At 45.1% G+C, this 12,037-nt stretch overlaps 1 protein-coding gene across 1 annotated transcript in view; it reads right to left on the bottom strand.

Moving 5' to 3' along the window:
* Nucleotides 1-230: 230 nt before the first annotated feature.
* Drd3 (dopamine receptor D3) overlaps nucleotides 231-12,037 on the bottom strand; it is a 64,123-nt gene continuing 52,316 nt past the window's right edge. The window contains exons 6-9 of the mRNA XM_026787577.1: nucleotides 7,209-7,405; nucleotides 6,057-6,134; nucleotides 3,051-3,396; nucleotides 231-2,301 (exon numbers count right to left, since the gene is read on the bottom strand). Coding sequence (XP_026643378.1) covers nucleotides 2,105-2,301; nucleotides 3,051-3,396; nucleotides 6,057-6,134; nucleotides 7,209-7,405 — 818 coding nt within the window. The 3' untranslated portion in view covers nucleotides 231-2,104. The remainder of the gene's footprint in view (nucleotides 2,302-3,050; nucleotides 3,397-6,056; nucleotides 6,135-7,208; nucleotides 7,406-12,037) is intronic.

The following is a 12,037-nucleotide window of genomic DNA, read 5'->3' as shown; positions in this document are numbered from 1 at the left end:
AAGTCATCTTACCTAAGGTTATTGTAAAGGTTAGTTATCTGATACCAAGAAAAGGTAAAAGGGACTGGCGGAATGGCTCAGTGATTAAGAGCACTTGCCCCTCTTCCAGAAGACCGGGTTTAGTTCCTAGTTCCAAAATGGCAGCTCTAGTTCCAGGTGATCCAAGGACCTCTTCTGACCTCTGCAGACACCAGGCTTGCATGTGGCACACATACATACAGGCAGGCAAAACTCTTATATGCATAAAATAAAATGAAATGGAATAAAAAAATTAACTGCTGTCATTCTTCCTCACAAGGGTATCGATACCAATGCTTATATTTCGGCCTCTAGATTCTGATTATTTTTTACATAGAACTCTATAATATTTTACCCCACAGGCTCATCTGTTTTTATTTATTTTGAATGGGGAAATTTAGAAATCATCAACCTTTATTTTTTGCAGATTTAAGTGTCCAGGAATCGGCTATGCCTGTAACAAAAACCAATCATACTTTACGGCACTCTATATAAGAGGCAGTGAACAGAGAGGATTTGGGTTCTCATACTGTGTCACAATAGCAAATATTATAGCTAATAAGACTTTGAAGTGCTGGCACCAAAGCATCCATGACTATCAGGCAACTAACTCATTAGGGTCAGACAAATAAGGCTGGGGTGGGTGAGGCCTTGAATCCTCTGTGAAGTTCTTGGGCTCTTTAAAGTTTTAACAGCACGCCAGCCAGCCGCCATCTATCATGCTATATACTAATGCTCTGAAAGGTAAATTTATTGAAGTTCAGGCTGACAGCATTTCATAAATTATCTATTAATTTGACCTTGATTCTGAAATCAATAAAAAGCTCTGTAGGTGCGAAGGTAAATGATGTATATATTATAGCTCCATCTAAATGCAATTTTGAATGCCATTTACCTATTATTTCTGGTGGTTTCGTTCCTTGAGTGGCCACACCCGGTTTCTGTTATGCTCTGAACACAGTTGTTAGAGTCGTGGCTAAGATCTGACTTGGGTTTTATAGATCATCATGTGATGACTTGGGGTGGCTGTCCCCTAGCACCCTCAGTTCCGAGGGCCTTCGCAAGTCTAGGCAAGTCACTACCACACATGGGCAAACGTCAGGCCAGGGGAGAGTAAAGTCTTTGAGAAGAGACGGCCTCGGTCATAGTCATCTATTCAGAACCTGGGAGGCGGCTAGCGCTTTCTGCACACTTGGTGGCTATCACCTGAAGGCTTTGGGCCTCTGTCCAGCAGATGGAAGTTTCTGGCTAGGAAAACCTAGTGATGGATAGCATACAGAAGGCACTTTCTAGACCACAAAGCTCAGCCATGACACTGCACAGGAAACTGACTTACCTTCTTTAACCGTCTTGTCTTGAATGATTCCAGAAATCAAGACACTACAATTGTCTTGAGATAGTCAGGGAATAAAGCATAGGACCCCCTCCCCAAGCCAGAGCTAATATGTAATGTAAGGGCAGTAAGGGTGGAAACAAACCCAAATCCCAATGTGGGACAGTGTCTGCTCTGGGTGAGCAGACCCTCACCAAATGCAGCCAATTCCATCCTACAGAAAGGTTTAAACATTGGCCTTGCCTTTCGTGTTTCAGGATAGAGTGAAGGCAAACAGCGAATGGGTCCCATGGATGCGCAAGGTTAACTGTGCTGACAGTGAATTACGGGTCTGAAAGAAGAAAAACCGACTGTCTACGAGATAGCTGGCTTCCTGGCTGTGATTTCAAGGACCCTTGGTAGGGTGAGACTGCCGAGACCTGTTCATTTTTTTTTCACTCCAATGCATCATGTCTCCAGTGACAATTCTCTGTGTGTGTCCCATACACTTCTTACCAACATCTCTCTGAGTTATTACCCAGCACTTAGCAATCTGAAGCCTGGCAGAATGAAGTCAGATGTAAGCTGGGGAGGTAGACCATTCTATTGCAGAATAAAACAGTTGGTCATTCCTAACCAGGGCTGTCCTGCTTTCCAAATCTTCATACCACACACGCCAGAACACAGTGCAGTCATTTCAGGCAGACCTTGGTGGGCAGGGATCCAACTGCCTGACATCTTGAAGTGGGTAAAGGAAGTGCGGCCTCTCCTCCCTCAGCAGGACAGGATCTTGAGGAAGGCTTTGCGGAACTCCACATTGAAGGTGGTATAGATGACAGGGTTAAGGGCACTGTTCACATAGCCTAGCCATGTTGTGGCTCTGTAAAGCGCCGGGGACACATGGCATGCCTGACAGTGAGTAATGAGAACATGAGTCAGGAAGAAGGGCAGCCAGCAGACAATGAAGGCTCCTGGGTGGCAAAGAAAGAGAATGCGGGTGAAGGGTTTGCTCGCCACTTTCCTCTGTATGAAAACAGCCCGTAAACCATCTCTGGGTGCTACTGGGCACCATGCTGGGAATTCTATATGCCATCCACTTTTTGTTTGCTTAGCTTGGCTTCCATTCATTGATTCGCCTTTTCTTTCACTAATGCTATGTGGCATCTGTGATTTACCAAACATTAATTAATTAGATGTTAGAATTTAAGGCTTTTTTTACTATAAAATTGAAAACAGGCCATATACATAGTAGAAAACTTGATAAATACAGGAACACAGAAAGGAAAGAACCACCCACTACTCAAAGCATCTTGATGGATCTATTTTGTTCTTTTTTTCTTATCTAAGATGATCTCGGTATCATCATATCATACAACAGACGAGTTTTGCCTTCTTATTTTCTCATTTATATTTTAAAATAAGGAAATATTTATTAAATACCCAATGCATGCCAGACACTTTCGTTGAACCATTATCACTCAATTTATACATTATCATTCTATATGATAACCTAAATTAAGTGACTTCATAAGTTTCATTTCGGTATTTTGAGTTTTCATAAGAGTTAATATTCATACAGAAACCTTTTCAGTTGTGATATAGATATTTATACTTGAATTTCCAATGTTTTTAAAATGCAGCTATGATTGCCCCACTGCAGCATCCAGCACTAGCTTCAACGAACCATCTAACCCGACCCAAATTAGCAACTCAGACTTACCGAGCACAATGGCCACCATCTGGGTGGCCTTCTTCTCTCGAAGTGGCACTCCCCTAGGCTGCAGGGGCCCCAGCTTCAGGGATGTGGATAACCTGCCATTGCTGAGTTTTCGAACCTCTAAGCTGAGCTTGGGTGCCATGGTGGGGCTCAAGGAGTTCCGAGTCCTCTCCACCTGGCTCATCCCTCCTTCTCCTTCTTGAAAGCCCGGGTGCCTCAAGGCAGTGTCTTGGCAGATGCTGTAGTAGCGCTTCAGCTCGCCGTGTGTCTGGCCGGGAGAGAGGGGCTGCAGTTGTGACAAGAGAGGGTCCTGACATTTCTGGGGATATTGTTTGTCTTCTATGTGTTCCTGAAACGGAAAGATAATGAAAAGAAAAAAGAGGATACCCTCCTTGTGTACAACCTACAGGGGGCAGGGCAGGACCATGGGAAGTTAGGGACATGAAATCCATCTCTGACTTTACAACTGGAAAGCAGCAACCCCACAGGACATATTCCATCACCATAGCAACCCATGAGGAAGGCACCCTCCTCTAGCACTGCAGCCTTGCCTTTCTGAGTCTGAAAGACCTGGCTATAGCAATTAACATATTAACTGCCATCATCACTGTGATGTAGTCAGCAAAATCTGGAACGTGGGGAACCCTACAAGACAAATGCTTCGAGTTCTTAAACAAACAAATTACAGTAAGAGGCACGTATGAGATGTAAATGTATGGCCTTAGATACTTGGGATTTGATTTTGGTTTTTTTTTTTTTTTTTTTGGTTTTTCGAGACAGGGTTTCTCTGTGGTTTTGGAGCCTGTCCTGGAACTAGCTCTGTAGACCAGGCTGGTCTCGAACTCACAGAGATCCGCCTGCCTCTGCCTCCCAAGTGCTGGGATTAAAGGTGTGCACCACCACCGCCCGGCTGGGATTTGATTCTTTTTAAAAAAGATTTATGTATGTATGTATGTATGTATGTATGTATGTATGTATTTACTGTGAACTGGTGTTTTGCCTGTATGTTCTCTGTGTGAGCAGACACCCTGGAAGTGGAGTTACAGACAGTTGTGAGCTGCCATGTGGATGCTGGGAGTAGAACCAGGGTCTTAACCACTGAGCCATCTCTCTAGTCTGGGGATTTGACTCTTAGGGTGTGTGTGTTTGTAGGTTGGAGCACAGATGAAATAAGGTTGGTCACAAATTGATAACTAGCTGATGCTGACTCTGGATTTTTTTTGGCTTTTCATTTAAAATTTTTTTTTAATATTTAATACCACTTTGTTCTAAGATTGGGTATCATATAGCCCAGGCTGGCAATGAATTTGCCATGAAGTTTCCTGCCTCCAGCTCCCAAATACTTGGGTTATAGGTATGTGCCATACTTTTATTTTTGGAAGTTTAAATATCAATATTTAAAAGGGAAAGAAAAAAACCCCTAAGATTTGTATCATAACTTTTCCACTTAGTAAATGTTACCCTTCAGGATGTTAGCTAACTGTCTCTAAGCTTCAATGTAAGATAGAAAAGAAAAACCTAGGAAAAAATAGAATGTGATTTTTTTGTGTGATATTTTTGCCTGGAGAAGGGGGTCAAAATGTATGTGTTTGACATTTGAACTTTCCATTTTTGAAAGATTAGACACTTGTGTCAATCTTCAGTAGGAAATAGGATTCCGCAACTCCTACTACAAAGGTCATAAAGCCAGCTATTCCTTCTTTACCCTTCCTCTCTCCCATCTCTCCACTAAACTAGCAGCATTGGTATGTGAACCAAGCCCAGACAAGGGGAGATTTACACATAAGTCTTCAAGCTGGAGATTTCAGAACAGTTGTTTTTTTTTTTATTTTGATAAAATTTCCTAATTAATTTCCTAATTAATATGACTATATTATATGAAGTCAATCTATAATCAAGACAATATTTATGATTAAACTGGCACCCATTATCTGAAAATCACACTATTTAACTTCTAGTGTATTACTTCTGAAAGTTACTTGTTGGTGTTCTAGTTGGCATTGGGGGATTAGATCTTGCCAGTGTCTATAGAACTGAAGAACATCCCATTCCATGTCACCAATGTGAATATCCTGTCCTACAGGAAGAAAGTGACTCTTCCAAGATTCCATGCTGGTGACGGTGTTTTTCAGTTTGTTCTGTAAATCTTTAGCCCTACCTCCATAGCTGATGTGGGAAACACGGATTTCTGTGTAGATGGCTGGCTGGCAGGGAGACTTCCATCCCCAGATGGTAGGACAGAACCTAATTCTCCACACTCTTGGCAATGCAGCCTCATGACTCTCCAATCCTTCCTGTGAAGTCAACACTTCTCCTTCAGCCTTGGCATCTCCTCAGACCACGAATCTGTCATGTCGATTTTAAACTGCTTCTCTATCTGTTCTCATTTTCAGCAAGAGTCTCTAATTGCTACATCAGGCCTGTGCACAGAGCTGTTAATTAATTAGAGAGAGACTGGACAAGACTCAACTCTTCATCATTATCTGTTTTTCAAGTTTAGTTTCGAATGTGAGTTCGGGCAGAGGAACCCTGGTCTTGTATTTGACACCTTTAGGTTCTTCTCCGCACCATGCTAGTGAGCCATGCCAAGAATTGACTTGAATTGGAAAGACAAGGCTTAGGGGGACCATGAAATTGTCACGGTTTTGTACACAGTCAGTAACTTGAAACTTTTCTTTCTCTGGCTCTTCCTATGTGTCCATTTCACTGACACCTGGTTCCCTCTACTGCAGGTGTCTCTAGATGGCATCCTCACACCACATCTGAAAGTTATCGATGCTAGTCACGGAGATCTATGCCACTAGTTCCATGATTTCTGAATGTCACTGGATGGAACCCATTTCGAGACCTTAATCACACAGACTCTGGGGTCTTGGCATGTATTACAAATACATGTGTGAGGTCAGGGAGACATTCCACCTTGTGGTAGCAATAAGATCCAGACAAAACAACATCTTAGTGAAAAGATCTCTCATTCTTTCCCCTTGATCCAAGACAAGGCCAACTTACCATTTGTCCCGTGGCATCTGACAGAAACCTGGCCCTTATTGAAAACTGCCGAATGGGATGGAGCCGCAGACAGGAAGACTGGGGTGTTTGAAGGAGAAACAATCAGTTGTGGGATAATCTCTACAAAAACCGAACCACATTATATGTAATTTTGTAGCTTGGCAGTACTTGGGATGCACTATGCTTGTATCTTAAGCCTTAGGTCATGGTCTCCTATTTCATGGAAACCAATAACCTTTTTCTATTTAAGTCCTAGGACTTTGAGAGTCTGACCTCTACACAGGTCACCAGAGACAGCACTAGACAACCAAACTAGTTCTGTCTTTAAGAGTAAACCCAGTTCCTTCTCTCCCCAGGAAACCCTGTCTTGAGCACATTGGTCTTTTCTTAATGTCCAGTGTACTTTCTATTTGGCACTTTATTGCTTTCACTTCACATCAGGCAAACATCCTAGTCAGTTCAGAGTGTTTCATTGCTTTTTTGAGTGGAGGTGAGGTCTATTTTCATGTCCAGATTCCGAGTTCCATGATGACAGTGGCCATTTGATATAATGGTCTTTATGCTAGTTGGTTGGAAGAGATTGGTATTCATGTCAGGGAGGCCACCATATGCCAGGCAGTAATGTGAGCAAAATCTAAAATGCAGGGACTAAAGATCAGTGCTGAGGTACTCTACATCCTTTGTAGAGTCTAGAGAGACCCACCAGCTGCTCAGCGCCTCGACACAGGGACAGATCAGGAAGATAAGCATCAGTGGACAATTCTTGGAATGAGTGGTTTCAGGAGGAAAACAAAAAAGCCCTGGGCAAACAGTGCATGGTTCAGTACAGTGAAATGCTACCCTGCCCCCATCCCAGTTCAGTAAAATCATACCTTGTAGGACATCTGAACTGCTGCTGCTCTACCACCACAGAGAGAAGTGGAACAATCTAGAAAGTATGCTATCAGCTTACCAAGTAAGGGAGATCTAGGAAGACCCGGTATACTCTCAATATTGGCTCTCCCACCCATCAATCACAGAGAACGCCAGCTGAGTAGAAGGTGATGTGAATCTGTCTCCTATGTGTTGATCCTGGCACCGCCTGCATGGATGGGCATGTGACCGGAAGCTGGGAGCTGGTGTGCTGTCCGCTAGTTCCCGCCAGGCGCTTACCTGCTGCGGGAATCCAGGCCTGATGCTGATACACTGACTATTCTGTCGAGTGAGGATCCGTTTCCGTCTCCTCTGTCTCAGCACCATGTAGATCCTGGCATAGACCAGGACGGTCACTCCAAAGGGAACGTAGAAGGACACCACTGAAGAGTAGATGACAAAATCAGGGTTGGAGATGGAGCAGATACTGGGGTCCCCTGTGGGTGAGAGAAGGGGAGAAGGCGACACCGTTATCCAAGTGTTCGTCCTCAGTATGGGGTGCTGAGCGTGATGTGATGTGGGGGTGTGGATAGGAAGGCGTGGTTTCAGGCACACGTTATCGGTGTTTCAGTATTCTGAAGGAAGAAAGCTAATTCATCTTCGGACTTCTTGCAGTTGGCTTCAGAAGAAAATTTCCCAGTGATTATATTCCAGACACTGACCTGAATGGAGGCAGTGATGATGGATAAGACATGGTGTCTGCCCTTGAAGGAGCAAATAGTCTAGCTAGACAGACGATCTCTTCCATGCAAATAGTCAGTTGTAACTCGCAGGAATGTAGCCTGGGAGGCTTAAGAGGGCCACAGAACAGGAGAGCAGAGGCTTCTGGGAGGATGGCACACCTAGGAAAGAGTCTGCTGGTGTGGAGGCAAGAACAGATGGATGAACGCAATGAGGGAAAGGCTTCTTCTGAATCCAGGGTGTGGGGTAGGCGGTGATGGAAGAGAAGACAGGAATCAGGAAATCCCAGCCTTGAATGGAAAGAGAGCTGGGAAGGAGCCTGAACTCAAAAGGGTTCCTATTCAGCTGTGAGATGGCTCAGTTGTTAGGAGCCTTTGCCGCTTCTGAAAGAATTGGGGTTCATTTTTGAGCACCCACATGGCTGCTCACCACCACCTGTAACTCCAGTTCTAGGGAATCCAACACTTTTTTCCCAGTCTTTGTGACTCACACTATGCAGATACATACATGCTAGTGCTCATACATACACATAAAGATAAAAATAAAGAGTTCTTGCTCCTAATTTTTGGACCAGAGTGCCACTTGGACTTCTCTTTGGAAAGCCCTATGGTTTTGCCTTCTTCACTAGAAGATGTAGAGAGTCATCCAGTACACAGACTCAGGCCAGAGACTTGCTCCATCCTGAAACAGAGAAGGGAAGCAAGCTAACATCTTTCAGGCAATAGACCAAAGGCTTCATAAACATGATCTTACCCAAGCACAATGGGAGGGGACATTACTATCTCTATCCTTAGATCCACAGACCAAGTTCAGGAAGGTTTACTAAGTGGTCCAAGGCAACAAAGCCTGAAAGATACTTTTCTCTGGCTAGCCTGACCCCAAACCAACCTTCCTTCTGTAACTTCTACTTTCCACCTCCTTCCACTCCCAGGAAAGGACACTTCTGTGCCTCAATCTACATTATTAGCAATAGCTGTTGGCACAACTGTTCCAATCTTCACACAAGAGTGGCAGCGCAGGCCCAAATCTGACCTTGGGAGACAAGGCCTGAGACGTGAGATGGCAGAGAGGGCAGTGGCTACTTGGTGCTCTGCCTCTTGGTCGTCTGAAATGGCCTGGTGTAAGACATGGAGCGGCTGCTTATTAGCTATGTGCTCTTGGCATTGTCACCTGAGGCACCCAGCTTTAGCTTCATCATCCGCAAAAGGATAAAAGTATTGTGTGCATAATAGCAATGAGAAATAATGGGGATAATGATTGCTATGATTATTATCATTTTTTAATTGTTATATCACTGTTGTTTACTTCTGAGTTTTTTGGACCTAAGACAAGAAGTATCGATTGAAATAAAAGTCTGGAGAAAGACAATATTTGTGGGGAAGGGAAGAGAGAAAGAAGAGAACCAAAATGAAGAGACAGGGAGGCAGGGAGGCATGGAGGCCCAAAAATGTGAGCCTATTTCCACCTTGTCTGAAGGTCAGAGAATTTGAGGTTGCTCAAAATTGTTGACAACAACCAGGGCTACACATCCTGACTCAGAATGTGGTTACTTGGTTCTTTTGACATGAGGATGGCTCATACAGGTAGCTCCACTCCATCCTGACAGATGGTCAGAATATGCAAGAATATTTCTGCTCCTTCTTTTGTATCAGGAGGTTTAACCTGAGGAGTGGCTGCCTTTAGGATACTTGGTCTAGGGTGGCTTCACTGCCTACACACCAGAATGCTAATGACTTGATGCCTCAAAGTGTTGAAGCAATTAGCTGTTTGAGTTGTCCTTTGTATCATGTTAAAGAAGATCACGTTAAAGAAGTCTCTTGTTGGGCTGGAGAGGTGGCTCAGAGGTTAAGAGTGCTGACTGCTCCTCCAGAGGTCCTGAGTTCAATTCCCAGCAACCACATGGTGGCTCACAACCATCTGTAATGAGATCTGGTGCCTTCTTCTGGTCTGCAAGTATACATGCAAGCAGAACACTGTATATATAATAAATAAATAAATCTTTAAAAAAAAAGTCTCTTGTTGCCTTCTTCCCCCTTTTGTATTGGGTTTAAAAGAGTATGGAAAATTAAATGCAGGGATTTCAGTATTCACTGGAACTCCCTCCTGGTACTATCCTATGTTTCTGTCTTATTATTTTTACTCACATCTTCGTACACTTTACTTATTTTTCTAATCCCTATGCCCCTACCCTGGCAAGTGGTATTTCTGTCGAAGCTGGTCTCTGACAGGGAGGCATTTAGTAACAGCCTGGCCCAGAATGCTCACAGACCGCTCCCCAATCCTCTCCTTCTGTTGGAGATGGATGAAATTGATGCTATCTCACCAGACTTTGCATCAGCATCCCTTCGCAATCAGCACATACGGCCCAGAGTAGTGATCACCCAACCGACATCTTCTGTTCTGGGGACAATGAAGTTGGGGGCAGGCATGGGGTGGCAGCTGGTGGGCCTTCCCAGCCTCTAGGGAGCCACATAGTCATGATCAGCCCTGCCATTGAAGTCAGCTCGCCTGCTGTCACTGGCTGGCCCAGATCTCAGTGCCACCTGTGGTGAGGAGGAGTCTCAACATTTGTTAGTAAGCAGGGCCAGAGGACCTACTTTCCCAAGCTGGCCTTGCTGAGCTGAGTTCCTCCTTTGTCCCTACTCACAGTCTCTCCCTTTTTCTATGCCCCTTGCTACCAGGAGAATGAACTATTCTTGAAAATAACAGAGTCAAAAGGAGGTATAGTATGTTTCTCTGTCTCAAACACACACACACACACACACACACACACACACACACACACACACGTACTTGTTACAAGCAATGCCCTTCAGAATATTAGTGTTTGCTGCAGGGGAGGTGGTGGGGGCCCTGACAATCTGGGGTAGGAGGCACTCTGACCCAGATGGAAGTCTGTGTGTATCTCATTACACCTTATGAATGTTTTATCACATGCAAGCATTTATTTTTCCATTAAAAAACATTGCAACTGTGTACGTGGAGGAAAGAGAATGAAGCTGGAGCCAGGAGCTATTTCAGGGTCATTGGCCTTGAGGGCCTCACTTTCAGTCGCTGAACTTGCCTCGGCATCCCTTCCGCTGTCATGACTTCCGCTGAAGTCTACCGCTGCCTACACTCTGACCAAGCATTGCAGCCTCTGCCAGAAGCCCTCCCACCACGCTATGTGGTCTCCCGGCTGCACAGCGGGCAGGGAGACACTGGAGTCAGCTGCCGATGCGTGCTGGGAGTGGGCATCCAGTTATCAGGGCAGTGGGGGGCCTCCTGCCACAGCAGGCCTGAAGGCTTCTCTGCTGAGTCCTCAGGAGGTGCTGTGGGCAGCTGAGGCCCCCTCAGGAGACACGGCGGGTGCCTTTGTCGGATGATTGATCTAAATCAGTGCTGTGTGGGAGCCTGGTAGATACTGAATGGAGTTGCGAATGAGGAAAACAAATAAGGAAAACGTACAAAGGAACATTTTATCCAGGCACCTAAGCATCCGTGACTATAGGATGCTGGGGCAAGGCCAGATAGGCATGGGGAGGCTCTAATATCACCTTATAAGATTAGAGAAAGAAAGGGGGCAGAGTGAGGGCAAAGACACATTTACTCACTCAGCTTTATGGAGGACCTGCTAGGTTCGGAGTTCCTGTGCTGGGCAGTAAGGTACTAAAGAGGGCGCTGGGAAGATGGCTGAGTGGGTGGAGTGTCGCTGTGCAAGCACATGGATGTGAATCTGGATCCCCAGCGTGCATGCATGAAGACAAGCATGCCTGTATCCCCAGTACTTGTGGAGGGAGTGGGGGTGCACATGGGGGATCTCTGAGACTCACTGTCCAGGTGGTCTAGCCAAATCAGGGAGCTCCAGATTCAGTGAGAGATCCTGACTCAAAAAAGAAGGTGGACAGCAACACAGGAAGACCCTGAATTAAACGTCAGCCCTTTATACACATGTGTGACACACACCATACCACATACACACACACTGCAGAAACCATACACCACACCACACACACCATACACACCACATATATATATACACACACTGCAAACCATATACTACACCACACATACCACATACACATACACACATACCACATATACACACCATACCATATACCACACATAAACCATGCATAATACACAAAACACATACCACACACACACACCACACCATGCACACATACACATACCATATACACATACACACAACACACCACATACACATACATCACACATATACACACATACTACATACACACACAAAGCAACAAACAGCTGTAACAAGGGGAGCTTGGAGGCCTCTGTGAGCCAGGCTGAGCCCTGGAGGCCTCTGTGAGCCAGGCTGAGCCCTGGAGGCCTCTGTGAGCCAGGCTGAGCCCTGGAGGCCTCTGTGAGCCAGGCTGAGC

The sequence above is a fragment of the Microtus ochrogaster genome, chromosome 2, assembly GCF_000317375.1.
Source record: "Microtus ochrogaster isolate Prairie Vole_2 chromosome 2, MicOch1.0, whole genome shotgun sequence".
NCBI lineage: Eukaryota > Metazoa > Chordata > Mammalia > Rodentia > Cricetidae > Microtus > Microtus ochrogaster.
This window is presented reverse-complemented; position numbering and strand designations above follow the sequence as displayed.